This window comes from Macaca fascicularis, chromosome 20 (assembly GCF_037993035.2).
Source record: "Macaca fascicularis isolate 582-1 chromosome 20, T2T-MFA8v1.1".
NCBI classification, from domain to species: domain Eukaryota; kingdom Metazoa; phylum Chordata; class Mammalia; order Primates; family Cercopithecidae; genus Macaca; species Macaca fascicularis.
Window position 1 is genome coordinate 72136243 of NC_088394.1, and position 21150 is coordinate 72157392.

The window sequence follows — 21150 nt, forward strand, 5'->3', positions numbered from 1 at the left end:
AGTGTATATAAATTTTTTAATGAAAAGACTAAAGCTATAGTTTCACTGTTTGCAACTGATATCAAGGTTAATGTGGAAATTCTAATATGACTGAGAAAAGTCAAATAAAATGTAATACAGTTTTGGATAAGCATGGAGTAATGAGAGTGATGTTCATTTCTTCTCTAACTGAAGAAAACAATGATGAACTCAAAGTACCCAGCTGCATTTTCAATTGTACAACCTTCCATGAAATGTTTGGTTACTCTATTACTAAATTTCACTAGTGAATGGAGACTTCCATGGTTTCCTGTACCCCATTTTACCAAGAATCTTGCCGTGGCTCAGCAGTAAAAGGACCAGGATGATAAGCCAATCTGATATAGCACTTAATTTTTTAAAAATGGAATTATGTTTTAGGCTGAAATAGTTAAAATGTTATTTCCGGTTTGAAAAGCCCCTACTTAAATGCCTGTATACCCACGTGCACTGAATACTCTTTATTTGCATCTGAAAATTAGCTAAAAATTAGAGCTAATAATCATTGGAAGTTCTAGCTGAGAGATTACTCCAGGAGAAGACTAGTTTGCTGAGTTGCGTTACCAGATTGTAGAATAGTGTTTCTCAGCTTTGGCACTTACTGACATTTGAGACCAGGCTATTCTTTGTGGTAGAAGGCTACCCTGTGCTTTGTCAAATGTTTAACAGCACCCCTGGACTCAACCCAGTGGATGCCAGAAGTATCATCTCTTAGTTGTGATGACAAAGGTGTCTTCAGATATTGCTAATGTTTACTGGAAGTAGGGAGCAGGAGGGCAAAATTATCTCTGGTTAAGAACCTCTGGAATTGGAATGTGGTCCTTAGCTTTTCTAGTCTAGATCCTGTGTTTTGTTGGTGCAGTCAGAGAAAACTGGTTTTCTGGAATTAAACTCAGGAGACTTATGCTTAATCCAGAATTCCAATTTATTATGTAGAGAAAAATATCATGTTTACTCCGGACTGATTATTACTCTTTGAGGTTCCCTTCCTCTCTTGTCAAGACTGTTGAAGATCAAATGGGAAATAAATAGCCTGGCAAACCTGGAACTGGAGTACACACTCCTTGAGAGAGAATCTATTCATGCTATTATGGTGTCTGATGGAATTCCTATGCTTCAAACCTAAAGAAATAATAATTATAGTCATGGTATTCTTACATGGTGGATTCTGGCCCCTGACTCGTGTTACAGATATGGTTCTACCACAATGAGAAGAGCAAATTAATAGAACTGTGTTCAATGATCTCATCTGTAAGAGAATAATAATATATCAACAAAGAGGGGTAAAGATTAGTTACTGTGTGTGGCAAGATTATAACTTCCTAGCACAGAGTGCCCTCTTAATGTGTCTTAGTTATTATTAGTTCTGTAAGAATAACTATAATATATCATCATTAAATAAATATATAACAGACTGTAGGGGCAGGTATATACGAAACGAACAATAAATATATGTTCCCTAGAGTGATTGCACCAGAGAGGCATTACATCCAAAACATCAACCTGAATCTACATAATTGATTGTGAATTGCAATTAAACACCCTTTTCACCACATTTATACCCGCAAGCTGAAAATGATTTTAAAAATTCCTAGTTCTAGTAAACACACACCCACATATGAGCCCTCCTTCCATATATGGAATGCACTCACTTGTGTGCGTAAACATACATGCCATAGTTTCCACAACATACTAAAACATTTTTGTTGTTGCCTGTAATTGGCAATAATCAGAATTTCCTTCACCCCTCCATGGGTTGTTTATTTGTCTATGTCTACACTCTTTATTCTTGAATTACAACTGGATTGGCTGGCGTTAGTACTTAAGCTAGTCAATAGACATGCAGGAGCTGTCTGTTGTAATAGTGAAATAATTTAAGGTAAGAGTAAGAAAAAGTAGACTTTGAATGAAATTGAGACAACCTTGAAAAGTAAAATGCTACCTCAGGTAAGTTCTTGGGAAAGGCATTCAAGAACAAATTAGGTTCAGGTATAATAAACTTAATAAAATTTCAGGTGAATCTAGATAATTTTAGATTTATTTTATTTAAATTAAATCACCATTAATTAAAACATTTGGGACGGTAACCCTGTATAATTTTAAATTACAGAATGTATATGTTAAAAACTAAATGGGAGAGAAATATTTTTCTGATTAGAGCAAAAATTGGAACAACTTAAGAGTATAATATAAAAGGCAAATATGCTTTAAAGATGACATCGAATGAGGAATTGGCTGAATAAATTAAACATGTATGGATTTCATGATACACATGAGATTATTCTTATGCTTTCCCTCATTCTTTGTGCTTTATCTTTTAATATTAGAAGCAATATATGTGATACACATAAAAGGGTAGATAGACGATAAATATGTGTGCACATTAATATGTATATATACATATTGATACATATGTAAATGTATGTGCATGTGTATGTTATATATTTTATATGAAACATAATTAGAAGCCTGTGACTATGCCACTATTACCACAAAGGGGTCCCAATCCAGACCCCAAGAAAGGGTTCTTGGATCTTGCGCAAGAAAGAATTCAGGGCGAGTCAGCAATGCAAAGCAAAGGCAGGTTTATTAAGAAAGTAAAGTGGTGAAAGTTCAGCAACTCCATAGACAAAGTAGGGCATTCCTGAAAGTAAGAGGAATAATGCGTCAACCCTTGGTACAAATACTTGTGTGTGTGTGTGTGTGTGTGTGTGTATTTATATAGGATTAGAAAAGATCATAGGGAGATGAGCTCTGCTACAAGGGTTCGTGATAAAGGATTAATTTTCTTAATTACTATATTTTGCAAGAATCAACTAATATCTTTAAAGCAAAATTAGGAATGCTTTTGTTCTCGATACTGGGATATCAGGACCCGCCTAAGTCTGGGTCTGTTTAGTAAACATTATCAGTCTGTTCCCTTAACTCTAAGCGTCTGGAGGCTATGAATACCTAACTTTCTGGGAATGCAGCCCAGCAGGTCTCAGCCTCATTTCCCTGGCCCTCACTCAAGATGGAGTCACTCTGGTTCTAACACCTCTGACACCACCTACCCCCAAATTAGAGCATTCCATCACATTAAAACTGTATACATGTATGTTGATTCCGCTTTTCTCTCAAGGTAGCCAAGATCCTGAGTTTTGTAACTTTCATTTCTTTTTGTAAAAGTAGTTTTTTAAGCTCATATATGTTCCTAAACAACATACAGTATTACTTAGCTTTGCTTTTTAAGATTTTCAAAATGATCAACATATTATATATTATTTATAACTAGTTTTTCTCAAAAATGTCACTTCTAAGATTCAACTATTCTGTTTTGTGTTGTTGTTTCTTTTACTGGTGTATATTATTCTATTGTGAAAAGCACTATGTTTTATTCTTTTGCCATTGGATATCTTTTTGTCAATTTTTTTTTTTTTTTGCGCTGTTATGAGCAACATTGCTAGAAATCATACATGTCTCCCGGTGCACAAATGCAGGCTCCTCTGAGAACTTTTTTATTTTCATGGACACAAAATTACTAGTATTTGTATATCACCTTTGGGTAAAAAGACAAAACTCCTTGAGACTGAGGGTTCATCATAGGAGGACTTACGTTTATTAAAGGAACTGGTGGAACATAGGGCATGGGAAAGTTCAGATATACAACTAATGAAAAGTGGTTTTTATTAAAGTGGTTGCTCAAGTTTATACTCCCACGAGCAATGTGTCAGAGCTTCTCTTGGCCTACATTTTGCCAGTCTAATGTCCATAAATTAGTATCCTTTCATAGTCCCAGTTTACATCTCTTTTTGCTGATAAGTTTGAGGATCAATTTATATAGGATCTGTGCTGTGAAGTCTGTTTTTTGAGACAGAGTCTTACTCTGTCACCCAGGCTGGAGTGCAGTGGTGTGATCTTGGCTCACTGCAACTTCCACCTCTGGGGTTGAAGCGATTCTCCTGCCTCAGCCTCCCGAGCAGCTGAGACTACAGGCATGTGCCACCACGCCCTGCTAATTTTTTATTTCTAGTAGAGATGGGGTTTCACCATGTTGGCCAGGCTTGTCTTGAACTCCTGACCTCAAGTAATCTGCCTGCCTCAGCCTCCCAAAGTGCTGGGACTACAGGTGTGAGCCACCACACCAGGCTGTGCTGTGAAGTCAGATCGTGCCTTGTGTTATTTTTGTTAATGTGTGTAATGATTTAAAGGTGGTTTTTGTTTTACTTTATTTTGTATTTTATTTTCCTTTATTTGGAATACTAATTGTATACTAGGTTATAGATTTTTCAAGTACTTTCTCCATTTTGTGATTTTTCTTTTTAATTTCTTTACAGTGTCTTTTGGAAACCTTAAGTATTTAATTTTCGTACAGCTAAATTTGCGAATCTTTTATAATGAGGTATAACCCTTTCTACCTTAAGATACTATTTTATTATATAATTTTATGATTTTAAAAATATTTTCATATTCTCCTGTCTTCGGGTTCTTTTTCTTTTCTCACTGAACTTACTAGACTTCTAGTAGAATAGCCCCTATAAGTAGTAGGCATATTTTTAGAGATCTTAGATCTTAGTTTTTGATGTTGTTGTTTTACTTGTTTGTTGTTTTGTCTATTGATTCCACGAAAGCCATCAGCACTAACTAACCCCAATGTGGCGTTGTTCCTCCTGACAGATGACTGTGATGATCCTCTTGTGTCTGCCTTGCCTCAGGCATCCTTCAGCAGTTCTTCCGAGCTCTCCAGCAGTCATGGTCCTGGATTCGCAAGGCTGAATAGAAGAGATGGTGAGTCTGCTTTTCTCCTCTGACTGGCCCATCTCACTAGTTTTTCATTATCTTTGCATAAAATCATTATGAATTATATATTGTAAAAGTAAATTTCTGAATAAGCAAATGGTTAAAACTCATGAGACGTATATGACATCTAGCTTCTGTTCTGGAATGTGAAAGAGACACATCATATATTACAGAGAGTTGAGTTCCTTCAATCTGACGAGCTTTTTATATATCTTACAAAATATTTTCTACAATAATATACAATCCTTATGGGCACATTAGGGATGAAAATTTAATTGGCCTTCAGTTTCAAGTTAAGTAATTTTCAAAAATGCTAATTATTTAAAAATATTGATCCCCCAGTGTTTTGGATTCTCAGTGCGGTTGATTTTCTTATCAGTTGAAGAATAGGAACATAACAAGATTTTCGTGGTCCTTTAGGAGTACTCAGCCAGGTGTGGCGGTTCATGTGTATAACGCCAACAATTTAGGAGGCTGAGGTGGGAAGATCACTTGAGGTCAGGATTTCGAGACCAGCCTGGGCAACACAGCCGGACCTTGTCTCTACAAAATAATAAAAAATAAATTCACCTGTGGTGTATGCCTGTAGTCCCAGCTATGGCTGAAGCAGGAGGATCACTGAACCCAGCAGTTGGAGACTACAGTGAGCTATGATTGTGCCACTGAACTAGCGCGTAGGTGACAGAGTGAGACCCTGTCTCAAAGACACTTGAATATGTTAAAAGGAAACTAAAGATAATTAAATGGCACCTTGCTGTAGAAATAAGACAGAATTTCAAAAACACTGTGTACTTAGAGACAGAGGATCACTGTGATCACGCTTGGCAATGCTAATACAGAAAACATTTTAACAATCATAAAAAGCGGACAACAACATCATGCATTATTAAAACCGTGTTTCTCCCATTTATTATCCTCTTTCTCTCATGCCAACATCAGTCAGTCACTTCTAATTTTACTCTTTGATGTTATCCTTAATATGTGCTTAATGCTTGAGCACTTTGAACATTGGACATGACAAATAGGTAAATGTGTGTGTGTGTGTGTGTATTTTGCCATCTGGTATACATGATATATATCACACATAGTTCTCACTACAGTCTAGATATAACACTTTAACATGATTTTAAGCTTAAGTTTAAAGATTTCATTTCATATTATTGGAGATACCCACTTTTGTGTGCTTCTGAATGTGAAGATGTCAATGGAGAGTGAGAACTGAGATCCTTCTATCAAATGGGAAATTGGGGGGGGTGCTTGAATATATTTGAGTGGATAATGCTAGCCTGTTCCTTTTGAGTGACTTGCAGTGAGAGTTATTGGTCACATAGGACTGTCTTTTCCTCTTTGCAATTTGGAGTCCCTGACCAATCAGTGGACTTTCCTAGCCTCTCTGATGGCCATTCCAGACCTTGTACCTATGGAGCCACCAGCAGGAATGCTGTTATTGCAATGCTAATCCTAGAATAGGGTCTCCATCCTGTGCTTCTTTATAAAGAACAGCAGAGTTTGACATTTACCACCACTTCATCTGAGTCATAAAAGCTTCACAGAATGTGGGCCAGTGAAAGGAACACAACATTTTAATTTATCTGTTTATCTTGATTTCCTTTGTTGAGGTTCAATACATCACAAAAATGTATGTTATTAATTAGATCAAATCATATTTTTCATTAATTTATATATTCATCAGGAGTCTCCATCAGTGGGACTCATTTTCATTCTTCATTCATTTCTATGGCTCTTGGTAAAACACAATATCAAACTTCATGAATCTCATTTACATGTTAATGAAACCGAGACACAAAACAGGATCATTTTAATTATCTTTTGCTGGTTGTCAACCTACTTGATTACATTTTTCTTTTTTATTTAGTTTTTCTTTTTTTCCCCTATTAATTACATGAAGTTTTCACAAAGGAACATCAGATTTTCAGTGATTTATTAAAGGCTATATTTTATTTCTAGTATTGAAACATTTATCATAGTATTTCATTCAGGCTAGGAAAAAGCGTTCAGCCAAGTCTACAGTCATATGTAAATAAACTAAATCAGCGAATAAAGGTCCTAGTATCTTAGATACACAGAATGACCTCTGTCCTACAGAATTATGAAAACTTAGAGCCAAAGAATAGACCAAAAAAATGAGAAAGTTACTCACTTATTTTCCATCTGTGCGATAAGAAGTGTCAAGGATAATACTGTGAAAATGAGTGGGGCCCTAGTAATGAGGGAAGGAGATCAAAAAAGGCTACCATTGCTGAGTGCCGTGGCTCACACCTGTAATTCCAGCACTTTGAAAGTCTGAGACAGGAGGATCACTTGAGCTCAGGAGTTTGAGATCAGCCTGGGCAACATGACAAAACTCCATCTCTACTACAAATACAAAAAAGTTAGCCAGGCATGGTGGTATACACCCGTGGTCCTAGCTACCCAAGAGGTTGAGGCACAAGAATTGCTTGAACCCAGGCGGTGGACGTTACAGTGAGCCAAGATTGTGCTATTGCACTCCAGGGTGACAGAGCGAGACTCTGTCTCAAAAGAGAGAGAGGGAGGGGAGGAGAGAGGAGGATTACCATTAAACATACTTTCCATTTGATGGGTGCTAATTTAATTTCACCACATGTGTGCTGTTACGGGTTGAACTGTGTCCTCATAAAAGATTTAAATCCTAACCCAAATACCAATGAAGGTGACCTTATTTGGCCATAGGGTCTTAGCAGATATCACCAAGTTAAGATGAGGCCATACTGGATTAAGGGGTGGGGGGCTAAATCCAGTGACTGGTGTCCTTATAAGGAGTGTGAGATTTGGAGAGATAGAGAGACGGATAAGACAGAGTAGACTAGGCGAAGATGGAAGCAGAGCTTGAAGTGATACAGCTGCAAACCAAGAAATGCGAAGGATCGCCAGCAACCATCAGAAGTTAGAAAGAGGCAAAGAGGGATTCTTCTCTAAGCCCACAGAGGGAGTACGGCCCTGCCTGCAGACATCTTGATTTGAGACTTCTAGTTCCCAGAACTGTGAGAGAATAAACTTACATTCTTTTAAGATGCCCTGTTTGTAGCACTTTGTTACTGCAGCCCTTGAAAACAAATACAGATTTTGGTACTAGACGTTTAGTGTCACTGGAATAAACACCTTAAAATAGGAAAGTGGCTTTGGAATTGAGTAATGAGCAAAGGTTGGAAGAATTTTGAGGCACATGATAGAAAAAAACTTAGATTGCCTTGAAACGACTGTTGGTGTAAATACAAAGGTTTAAAGTGTATCTGGCAAGGGTTCAGAAAGAAAAGAGGGTCATGTTATTGGATGCAGGAGGGAAAGCAATCCTTGTTATAGAGTGGTAGAAAATTTGGTTGAATTGTGTTCTACTGTTGGGTAGAGATTAGAGCTTGTAAACAATGAACTTAGATAATCACCTGAGGAGCTTTCTAAGCAAAATAGAAAAGTTATGCCTTTGTTTCTCCTTAAGCTTATAGCAAAATGTGTGAGGGAAGATATACATTGAGAAAGAAACTGATAAGCAAAAAAGGCAATCAGACTTGATGTTTTGGAAAATTCTTGGCCTATTCATATTGCAGAAGATGGGAAATTTCGAATCCTCTGAAGAGAACATCATGGATGGGTTAGATAAATTTTGCTAAAGAGATTAGGCATGTGACTCTTGAATCCAATCAACCATCCAACAGGAATCCAGGAATAGAGATAAGGTTATCCAGGAAAGATAGCTGTATAGTATTTTCATTGTTGGAGTTTCAGTATAGCTTAAATTTTAATGGGCAATTTAAGTTAAATATACATTGACTCTTAGTGTTGTCAATGTGGAGTTCAAGCAGGTTCTAGTGTCCCAGTTGATAGTCTAAATGTGTCCTTAGTACATTTAGAATCCAGAATATGAAGAATCCACATCTTTTAGTAGTGTTATAATCCAAATGTAAGTCTTTATTTTAATGTACTTGGACAACCTTGGAAATGAGTGATTGCAAATTGATATATTTGTGTACAGGAAAAAGAATAGTAAATAAAATGATTGTCCAAAGCAAAAATAATATATTTATATGTGTGAGTAGAAACATTTATATGTACACCTCTTTAAGTATATAAAAGATGGATTACATAAGTTGACAAATACTGTGAGTTTCCTCTCACCTATTCTGTAAGATAAGAATGTTTTCTGATGTTAAAAAATTGGATATTTGTCTATCATAATATTTCCTGATGTTAAAAATTGGATATTTATCTTTCTTTTTCCATTTGCTCTTTTTTAAACCACAACTGCACCCTTCTATTCTAAATGCTTGTTAAGCAATGTCTTCCCAATACCTATAGAATTTGATATTAAAATCAAACATTTATCTATAGCGGAATTAGCTTACTTGGTTAATTGACAGAGATGACCCCCATTCATGGATGGATCTCTACTAAGAATAATTATAACATTCCATATAGCGTGGTTTGGCAATTTTGACTGCCCTAAATTGTTGTGCTGCTTTGCAAACAACTATTATGGTTCAATAAATCTTCCAAGCTATGCATGTTGCATGTCAGTGCTTACGAGGATAGATCCCTAAAGATAAAAAGTAGTAGGTGCTTTTTTTGAGGTAGATATTTCCCGGTGTTAAACATATTATATAAAAAAAACCTTTGTAGGCCGGGTGCGGTGGCTCACGCCTATAATCCCAGCACTTTGGGAGGCCGAGGCGGGCGGATCATGAGGTCAGGAGATTGAGACCTGTCCTGGCTAACACAGTGAAACCCCATCTCTACTAAAAATACAAAAAAATTAGCGTGGTATGGTGGCAGGTGCCTGTAGTCACAGCTACTTGGGAGGCTGAGGCAGGAGAATGGCGTGAACCTGGGAGGCGGAGGTTGCAGTGAGCGGAGATCACACCACTGCACTCCAGCCTGGGCAACAGATCGAGACTCCATCTCAAAAAATAAATAAATAAATAAATAAATGAAACCTTTATAATAATTAAATTTTAAAAATCATAGTATTAATATATTTAATAACCAATACTTTCTATATGAAAAAAGAATAAGACACAACTTTTGTACAGGATTGAAAAATTTCAAGCCTAGAGAAAGGGGAACCTGGCTGGCACAATTGGTGTGAGTCTGACGTTTGCCCGAGAGGTCCCATGACCAGGCTGGGGCAGGTGAACTTCAATGACTGACTTTGTTGCACTGGAGATGCCCTGTACTTGTGGAGTTTGTCGGAGAACAGAACATGCCAGCAATTTATTTGCTTGTAGACCAACTCATGATATTCAGAATCTGATGTGCTGAGAGTATGTCTTTGGCAACTGAAAAATTACTTGAACTGCAAGGGGCCCCTGACTTCCTGCTGATCCTGGCTGTGGTGTGATTTATTAGCACTGCCTGATATTTCTGTCTTGTGCCCTAATTTTTTCTGGGTTTGGGCCCTGTCTTAAATTCACAGGGGTACAGCTCTTAACGTTGTGATGGGGGTGCTAATCTGACTCAAACTCTGAATAGTCACCCCTAACAGTCATAGAACTTGCTTCCCCGACACACTTGGACTTCAGCTCCTCCACTCTCCTTCTCCTTTGTATTCTTTCCTGCAGATCATAAAATTTTAGGTGAGGAGCGACTTCTTTGGTGTTAGATATATCTGGAATTAATTCAGTATTCTTGGGTCTTAATCACTACTACATTTTACTCCCTTAATGATTGCCGAGATATTTCGCCACCAAACTTTAATTTCCTATGGGAAGAGCAGGGATAACAGTGAGATGGTACTGTCTTTCTGAAAATGATGGTGGCACCGTGATGGGGCCACATAAATTACAAAAACACAGTGCTGTACAAACATTAACCAGTTTCAAAGTGTGTCCTGCCAGTTAACCCCATTTTAGCAAACTATATGTACTCATTATATAAAGGTAATCTCAGGGAATTCTGACCTCCACAGAACTATGCTGGGAGGAGCCAATTTATCCCTTTTTTTTTTTTTTTTTTTTTAAAAAGACACAGTCTCACTTTGTCACCTAGGCTAGAGTGCAGTGGCAGAATCTCAGCTCACTGCAACCTCTGCCTTATCGGTTCAAGCGAGTCTTGTGCCTCAGTCTCCTGAGTAGCTGGGTGTATAGGCATGCACCACTAGACCCAGCTAATTTCTTTTTGTATTATTAGTAGAGACCGGGTTTCTCCATGTTGGCAAGGCTGGTTGTGAACTCCTGACCTGAAGTGATCTGCCTGCCTCAGCCTCCCAAAGTGCTGGGGTTACAGGCCTGAGCCACTATGTCTGGCAGTATTCCTGATTAATTATAAAGCAAAACAGAGTCAAACAATGAGTTTTCTTAATGTTTGTTACTAGATTGAAGTAAAGCTAAAACATTCTGATATATCCTTAGTCAAAATCTGTGAATTAGGGCGATATGATGGTTTTATTTAAAATATTTTTACCTTTTTTTTTTAAGTTAGTCTGGATATAGTTTGTGAAGTTTAAAAAAAACTTACTGAAACATTAACATTTTGATAAAGGTTGGAAAATACAGTTCCAGATTAATTTTATGATCAGTGATGTATCACTTGTGCTAATAAATTATATTTTGTATACCAGCCTTGAGAAAGTGAAATAAAAATAAGTGAAGGTTTATGCATTTATTTCTAAACATGCTGATATCGTCTATTTGTTAAAGCAGTGGAGAGTTTGCTGCCACTTGCAAGATTAATATAGAATTGCTTCTTTTGTGTCGATTCTTTTGATTTAACACCATAGATGACTGTGCACCTGCCGGGCCAGTTCCCTTCTGGCTTTAGACATTGCCCTCCCTCCTTGGCCCCTTCCTTAGAAAATGCTCCAGCTTCTCTGATCTGCCTGCCAGCGTCTTGGTGCTTTTTCCATCTTACCCTTTATCGTCCTTGTCTGCTCTGTGGCCCACAGTCTTCAGCTCTAAATCAGTCTGATGGTATCATCCATGGGAATACGCCAAGTAGCTAATCCTGAGTAATGTATAGTTCTGAAATCAGGAAAACTAGATTATAATACTAAAGTGTGAATGGCTTTGAGGAAACGACATTACCCCTCTTTCTTTCCCCCTTGGTAGAGGATTGAATTTGAGAATCTCTAAATTCTATGACAACATACTCTTTTTATGTGTAATATTCTATTGGCAATGTAGCTGTCTTCTCTTTCTAAGTCTTAGAAATCTTTAAAGCACGTGAGCAAGAGAAATTAGTAGCCCTTCAATAAGAAGGTAAGGGGAGTACCTTAAGGCAGATTATCCTTCTAAGTTTTCCTCAAACAAGATGACACAGGATGCTCCTGCCTTAGGACATGTCTTCAGCTTTCATAAAATACGGGAATTCAAAATATAAATGTGATCCAACTGGAATTGACACAGTGGCCAATAAAATATATTCAGAAAATTCAACATTATCACTAATACATGAACATTTCTTTTAGTATCCATCTGATATTTTCAGAGTGCTGAGTAGGACAATTTTACAGGTAGGCGCAATGAATAAACAATGAGTTCAGTGATCAAGGGTGTCTTTGGTTGGGCTATCCTAGAAGCACACCTGCAGCAACGTCTGAGGTGCAAGTGATTTATGAGGGCATAGTTGCCAGGAGAAAACTGAGAGCATAGGGGAAGCAGTTTAAGGAAGAAGAAACCAAATAATTTCAGAAATCTCAGGCACAGCTTAATCTCTCAAGAAACTCTGAGGGATACATTTTACCTAGGACTTTGCCTTACCTCAGGGTATAGGTAGAGTCTAGCATGGTGTCTGGCTCTATGAATAATTACTTTAGAAAAGTTAGCTGCTATATCATACAGCTGACAGCAGATTCGATGTCTTGTTAGGGCCCTTTTGCTGGCTTACTGACAGCCGTCTCCTCAATTTATGTTTACGTGACCTTTCCTGGTACATACTCATGGAAAGAGATCTCTCTCTGTTTCCTCTTCTTTTTTTTTTTTTTTTTTTTTGACCTCCCGGGTTCCCGCCATTCTCCTGCCTCAGCCTCCTGAGTAGCTGGGACTACAGGCGCCCGCCACCTTGCCCGGCTAGTTTTTTGTATTTTTTAGTAGAGACGGGGTTTCACCGTGTTAGCCAGGATGGTCTCGATCTCCTGACCTCGTGATCCGCCCGTCTCGGCCTCCCAAAGTGCTGGGATTACAGGCTTGAGCCACTGCGCCCGGCTGTTTCCTCTTCTTGTAAGAGCATTAATCATATCATGAGTGTCCCAGCCTTGTGACAATGTAAACCTTATTACCTCCCAAAGGCTTCCTCTCCAAATACCATCACACTGGGGATTACGGCTTCAGCCTATGAGTTTTGTTGGGACACAAACATTCAGCCCATAGTAGTTAGCTGCATTTCCAGAAACTAGTAAACCAACTACTTGACATATCTGAGAGAAACCAAGACAGCCCACCCTCAGGGACAAAGATCCCCCCAAAAAGGAAATATCACGTAGTGAACCTGACATTTTCTGCACCAAATAAGTTTTAAAAATACATAAAGAAAAAGGGACAGAATAATAGAAGTAGACAGTACATATAGAAATACAAAAGTATTGTTAATATATATCATTCTGTAGCTTAATGAACAAGTAGGCAAAAAATGGAAATACAAAAGATTTGAACAAAAAATATATAATGTATATTTATATACTGCGTGTAATATATATATCTCCAACTGCAGAATACACATTCTTATTAAGTATACTTAGAATATTTACCTAAATTTATGCTAGACCATAAATTGTTTCAATATATCTCAAAGGATTGAAATCATACAGAGTAAGTGCCCTAGCTATAGTGGAATTGAGCTAGAAATCATTAATTAAAGAATACTTAAAAAGCCAGAAAGGTGTGGAACTTAATACATTCCTCCAAAAGAAATCTCAGTGGAAATTAGGAAACATTTTAACTCAATGATAACAAAATGCTGCAGATCAAAGTTGTGAGATGCACTTTAGACCATAATTGATGGCCTTAATTACAAATATTACAAAAGAAAAAGGTTAAATGTGAATGATTTTTCCACGCGTTCATCCCAGAAAACTACAAAAAGAACAACAGATTAAGCCAAAAGTAAGCAAAAGGAAGGAAAAAACCCAAAATGCATTAATTAATAAAATGGAAAACAAGCATGTACTACAATCAATAAAAGAAAAATATAAGGATACTTTAACAAATTTTCTGCTAATTTTGAGAATTTCAATGAATTGAAAAAATATTTCAAAAACACAACCTACAAAACTGCACTCAAGAAATAAAAAAAGAAAATTAAAATATTTCTCTACCTACAAGAGAAATTTATCATTAAAAATGTTTCAACAGAGAAAACAAGTTAGCATGCCTTCAAATATGACTTCTTCCAAACACATTTAAGGAAGATAGGACAGTAATCTTATACATTCTCTCCCGGAGAACAGAAAAAAAGTCAGAATACTCCCTAACTCATTCGAGGAGGCCAGCATAACCTTGATACCAAACACTGTCAAGGACAAACAAGAAAGGAAAATTAAAAGCCACCCTGTCTCATGAATATAAATGCAAAATGCTCTAAACAAAATATTAGCATACACGTGTGAAGGGCCTCAGACTCGGCCTCAGAATGAGAATACTTCCCCTCAGCTGGAATGTACATGTGCTCCGAAAGTGTGGTGCGTGGCACAATCACAGAGATATCAAAAGCCCAGGACTCCTAGCTTTCTTGCCTGATGCCCATTTATATGTGTCCTGAGCCTCTTCTCCAGCAGGGGACAGACCGATCTTGCTAAGAGATGGGAAAAGCTAGCAGTTGAAAACCAAAATAGTTCATTCACTCTTAGAGATGGTTAAAATTAAGATGTGTAGTTGTGTATTGGACCTGTCCTTTTTTCCAACTTTTATCTTAAAATCAGGGGTACGTGTGCAGGTTTGTTACAAAGGTATATTGCATAATGCTGAGGTTTTGGGTATGACTGAATTCGTCACCCAGGTGGAGAGCATAGTATCCATAGGTGGTTTTCAACCCCTGCCCTGTCACTGCCTCCCCCGTCTTGTATTCCTCAGTGTCTTTTGTTCCCAACTTTAGGTCCATATGCTCCCAATGTTTTAACTCCCACTTATAAGATAACTCATGGTATTAGGTTTTCTATTTCTGTATTAATTCTCTTAGGATAACGGTTTCTAGCTGTTTCCATGTTGCTGCAAGGAAATGGTTTTGCTGTTTTTTTTTATGGCTGTGTAGTATTCCATGGTGTATATATACCACATTTTCTTTGTTCAATCCATCATTGATGGGTACCTGGGTTGATACCATGTCTTTGCTGTTGTGACCAGTGCTGTGATAAGGACAATTTTTGTATGACACTTACATCCTCTTCACCCTCTCTCTCAGCCAGTATTGCAGTGACCAAGTCCAGCTTTCTACAGGTGCGATAGGGTGTCATCTAGGGCTGTATCACTTCCCTGTAGCTTCTTGCCCTATGGCTTCCCTGATGCTGATAGATGGTCTTCCCCTGGGAGTCCACTGGACTCATTCTAGTGGTGAGGGATGAGGAGCAGTGCCTGCCTGTGAGGCTAACCGTGCCAAAGAGGATGAGAGCTGATGGATAAAAGCTTTCTGCTTTTGTTCTCAGAATGGAAAGTTCTGAGATGCATCTGATAAGGCTGCTCAGAAGTGTGTGTGGCATTGCCAGTAGCCTGTAGTTTTGCCCAAGTCAATAACACATTTCCTTTGGCCTTCCCTTATTGTTTCACCCCTTCCTGCACGCCACATCTGTCCTATGGGGTTACTTCTTTAATGTGAGCGCTTAAACTTTTGCCTCAAAGTCATGCTTGTCATCACCCAATGAAGTGGAACGAAATGCTTACTGATTCCTGTTCAGCAGAATTCCAAACAATTTATGTAGATTTTCCCCATTCAAGGAAGTAGAGCATAATTCTCTACCTCTGAAGTGTAAGATGTATATAACAACTTCCAAACTGTATATTATGGGGACTTCACAGTGGAGAAATCTGATGAACACCACCTCATCTAGGTGATCAAAGCTAATATCAGTGATAAGTTATATTGATGGTATGTACCCTTCATTTGATGCAATGAAAATGGCATTTTACCTCTGTGTTCCTGCTCTCAAAAACCTCTGGGAAAACAGTAGACCTACCTGAAGTATAGAACCTTCTACACGATACCTGACCAGCCATTCTCAGAAATGTTAAGGTTGTCAGAAAACAAGGAAAGCCTGAAATGGTCATAACCAAAAGGAGTCTAAGGAGACATGATGACTAAATGTAACATGATTCACATGACTAAACAACATGAAATGAACATGATATAACCTTTATGGGATCCTGGAATACAAAAAGGACATTTAGTAAAAACTAAGGAGATCCAGACAAAACATGGGCCTTAGTTAATAACAATAATAATAATGTATCAATAGTGATTCATTAGTTGTGACAAATGTATCATATGCCTGTAAGATGTTGTTTTTTTGAGACAGAGTTTCACTCTTGTTGCCCAGGCTGGAGTGCATTAGCGCCATCTCGACTCACTGCAACCTCTGCCTCCGAGGTTCAAGTGATTCTCCTGCATCAACCTCCTGAGTAGCTGGGATTACAGGCACCCGCCATTATGCCTGGCTAATTTTGTATTTTCAGTAGAGACGGGGTTTCTCCATGTTGGTCAGGCTGGTCTCGAACTCCTGACCTCAGGTGATCCACCTGCCTCAGCCTCCCAAAGTGCTGGGATTACAGGCTTGAGCCACCGTACCCGGCACCTGTAAAGTGTTAATAGGAGAGGGGACTGGGCAAAGGGCGTTATGGGAACTCTATGTAATATTCTTGCAACTTTTCTGTAACTTAAAAGTATTTTAAAATAAAAAGTTTGGTAAAAACATGTAAATACTTCAGCTTTATTAATATGAAATGCAAAATGGCAATATGAAAAGAATATTTGTGTGTGCCTGTATAATAAAATATGGTAAAAACTCATTTGAGGAGGAGGGAAAGGAATGAAAAAATGCGATGCAAAAATTAATATGGACTGAATGTCACTTAACAGTTAGTGTGATGGGTGTTTAGGCATCCATAATTATCCAAAATGTCAGGAGGCTTGTGAAATAAACATCAAAGCCCCGGTGGAGCTTGCTTAGTCTGTTTCTCCCAATTAATTAGATTCTGAGTATGATGACGTTGGAAAGAGTTGTTTGCTCTGGCAGTAGTAATACTTTCTATTTGCTTATAACTTTACTATTTATAGTTTTATAATTTAAAATCTGTTGCCATGCACTATCTCTGAGTTGTAACTGCAACCCTTCCAAAGGCTACTCTATAGATGTAGTTCCATGAGAAAAGGCATAGAAAAAATTGCATGATTTTTATAAAGACTTTCTTTTATTTTTCAAGTAAGACATTTTATCAAAGATTTTCTTCCTCAGTGGGAATTGAGTTATTAGCCTTAAATATGTAATAATTTAAATAGAAAGCTAGCTTAAAACGACATTTAAGTGATGTAAGGATTATTTGTTATTTTCTGCTACCTTTTTCTTTGATCTCTTTTTAAAAAGATTGATATATAATTAATAGTAACAATATAAAATAAATGGGACACATATAAAATAGATTATATAATTGGCTGTATAAAATATAACTGACTTTTATAATAGGCTATAAAAATATCTGACTGTATTAAAATGAAAAAAAAGGTCAGAGGCTGTGTGCCAGACAGAGAACGTTTATGTGGGTTTTTCCAAAGTCTCACCATTGAACTTGACTTTGTGCATGTCCTCCTTAAATGTGCCTGTCCTTCGCCAGAGCCTCAGGAGAAGGCCTTTGCTGACACTTCCCACATTTGTGCTAAAGGAAAAACACATCTCAACAATCTTCTTTCTGGAATTTTTAATTGCCTGCTAGAATTTTCCAGCTGCCTGCAAGGTGTTTGTCTCACTTTATCAACTTAAGTTAAATACATCACCTCCAAACCAGCTGCTTCTTGTAATTATTTTTCTTTCTGGTTCCTGGTGGTTTTTTAAATCACCATGGTTTCAAATTCTTAGAATCACCTTTTATTTCTCCCTTGATCCCTCTTTCTGAAAAAGATGATAAATTCTATGTATCCATGGCTTGTAATCTCTCTCTCTTAAACTTATTTTATATTTCCATTGCTGCTACTCTAATGCAGTTCTTTGATTTTTATCCAAGGTTATTTAGGACCATAACTGGTCATGCAGTTTTGAGGCTTTCTTCAATAAAAATAAAATTTAAAGCACCATTGTGGCCTTGTTGTGTGCCTGCTTGTGACTTTCAGCCCCATCTCAATTGCCTGTACTGGTGTTTATGAATGCGCTTGCCAGTATCCAGCTAATATTCTGTAGTGGTTGAACAGATAATTTGGTAGTTTCAAAGAAAAAGGTATAAAAATTCATAAACATTTTACAAATTAAACTGGAAGATAATTTATGAATTGGCTACCATTCACTAACAGTATAGTTTCTCTTAGCTAGCCCGTCTTTGTTTAATTTGTGTGCTATTTCTTATACTTATTAGATTTGCTCTTTTGCTTTTAGCACGACATGACATCAATTCTGTGATTAGTAAAAATACATAAAGAGCTTACTGACGCGGAAAAGCATAAATGAAAAACAGTAAGAAATAGAAATTCAGAAAAATGTCATAAATATAAGGAATGACCATAATTTTAGGGCAAATATACATGAACTGGGATATTTGAATATTTGAATGTGGCAAGTTTTAAAAGCATCTAAATAGTGCTGGATGGATCTGTAAAAATTGGACTTTATTTGGTGAGTGATTATTTTACTCAAGTTTTTAACAATTGTGGTGAAATTCATGTAACACACAATTAACCACTGTGAAGTGTAAAATTTGGTGGCATTTAGTACTTTCACAATTTTGTGAAATCCCTGTATTCATCAGGTTTCAAAATATGTTTAAAATAGGTTTAGTTGATTGTTTTTTTTTGTGGTCTATCATCTTGATTCCGTTCTCATTTATTTTTCTGTTTTTTCTTTTTTGTTTTTTTCTTAGCGATTACTCTGGGAATTAGAAATAATCTCTCAAATTTGTAATGATCTATTTTGAATTAACATTCTTTAGCTTTAATGGTATACAAAACCCTCTGCTTTTGTATAGCTTTGTCTCACCTCTTTTGTATGATTTTTCACAAATTATATCCTTATGCATTGTGTGCTCTGACATAGAAACATAGTTATAATTATTGTTTTATGCATTTGTCTTTTAAATCATATAGGAAGAAAAGAGGAATTACAAACCTCCAATAAAAGAATATTTTCTTTTGTGTTTATGTGGTTTCCATACAGTGTTCTCTGTGGCTTTGCATACCGTCTAGTGCCCTTTTCTTTCTGTCCAAAGGACTCCCTTTGGCATTTCCTGTTGTACAGGCCTACAAGCAATAAACTCCTTCAGCTTTGCTTATTTGCGAATATCACTTCTTCATTAAAAAAAGGTAATTTTACTAGATAAAGAATTTTTGGCAAATGGTTTTGTTTTTCTTTCAGCACTTTAAATATATCATCCCACTGCCTTTTGGCTACCATGGTTTCTGCTGAAACATCCGCTGTTGGGGACCCTTTATAGGTGACATCTTCTGACTTGATGCTTCTAAGATTTTTTTGTTTGCCTTTGACTTTCAACAGTTTGATTGTAATGTGTCTCATTGTAGAACTCTTTGGGTTTATCCAGCTTTGTGTTTAACCTTACTGGATGTGGTGATTCATGTCTTTTATCAAATTTGGAAAGTTTGGGACCAGTATTATTATTATTATTTTGTGAGACAGCTGTCATTCTGTCACCCAGGCTGGAGTGCAGTGGTACAGTCACAACTCACGGCAGCCTCCACCTCCTGGGCTCAAGGGATCCTCCTGCCTTAGCCTCCTGAGTAGCTGAGTAGCTCCTGAGTAGCTGGGACCACACAGGCACACACCACTATACCACCTTAATTTTTGTCTTTTTTTGTAGAGATGGGATTTTGCCCTGTTGCCTAGGCTGGTCTTGAACTCCTGGGCTCAAGCAATCTGGCCACCTCAACCTCCCAAAGTGCCATTATTATTATTTTTTTATAATTCACTTTTTAAACTATTTTTATTGATACATAATAGATGGACATAATATTATTTATTTAAATATTCTTTCAGCCATTTTCTCTCTCCTATCCTTCTGAGATTCCCATTATGCATACATTGATACACTTGATGGTTTTCCATAGGTCTCTTAGATTCTGTTCATTTTTTTCTTTTTATCATATTTTTTTCCTTTTTATCATATTCAGGGATTGGGTGATCCTAGCCAACCAACTTTCCCAGGTATGAATTTTCTACTTCAGTTCAATTTGGGTCAAAGGTGAGTCTTAGATACTGTCTGATGTTCAAGCAGTTTGTTCTGGCAGCACTTGTACCTGATGGAAAGTGGGAGCAGGTCGGTGGCACAGGCCAGATACAGTCAGAGGGTCAGATGACTGACTGACCAGGAAGGTCTGTGTCTAGAGACCATTCCCAGAGTTTTGGGAATTATTCCCCTTCCTTATACCTGTATGCAGTTTACACTCATTAACAGATGCTTCTTTCATAAAGGAAATTAAACTATTCTTATAAGGATAAGCTTTGTTTTAAGGTTTATGAGGGCTACATCTGTGCTGAGGTGGTCTTGTCACCTAGAAATCTCTGGGCTAGGGTTAGAAGTCCCCAGGCCAGGTCATGTCATACCACTAAGTGGCAGATAATGTAGGCCCCAAGAGATGTTTGAATGGGCCTTAGAGCTATCATTAATCTTATAGCCGTGATATGTCTCTTGTGTGTACTATGCTTTCTGTTCCTTGAATAAATATTCTCAATCTCTCTCCACATTCACTGTTATTTCTTCTCTCTGCTCAAATCTGCTGTTGAAACCCTCTAGTGAATTCATTTCAGTTGTTGTACTTTGCAACTCCAGAATGTTTATTTCATTCCTTTTCATAATTTATATCTCTTTATTGATGTTCTCTATTTGTTGAGACATCATTCTCCTATTTTTCATTAACTCCTTGTACATTGTTTTCTTTAGTTCTTTTAGCATATTAAAGATAACTGATTTAAAATCCATATTTAGTAGATCCAGTATCATTGCTTCCTTAGGGGCAGTTTCTATTAATTTCCCCTGCGAATGGGCTATACATTCCTTTTTTTTTTTTTTGCATGCATCATTTTTTTTTTGTTGTGGTTGAAAACTAGACATTTTGAATATTATAATGTACTAACTCAAAAATCAGATGATCTCTTCCTCCATAAAGGGTTTGTTTTTGTTGCTTGTGTGGGTTATAGGTTTTGTTTTGTTTTTGATTTTTTTGGTGACTTTTCTACTACTTTAAAAA

General features: G+C 37.1%; 1 protein-coding gene across 2 annotated transcripts in view; it reads left to right on the top strand.

Moving 5' to 3' along the window:
- The window catches only part of CNTNAP4 (contactin associated protein family member 4), a 278925-nt gene that overhangs the window by 39854 nt on the left and 217921 nt on the right, over positions 1-21150 (top strand). For both annotated transcript variants that reach the window (XR_012428822.1, XM_005592595.5), the window contains exon 2: positions 4675-4785. Coding sequence is in view for 1 of the 2 variants with exons in the window: in XM_005592595.5 (XP_005592652.3) it covers positions 4675-4785 (111 nt within the window). In the remaining variant the exon portion in view is untranslated. The remainder of the gene's footprint in view (positions 1-4674; positions 4786-21150) is intronic.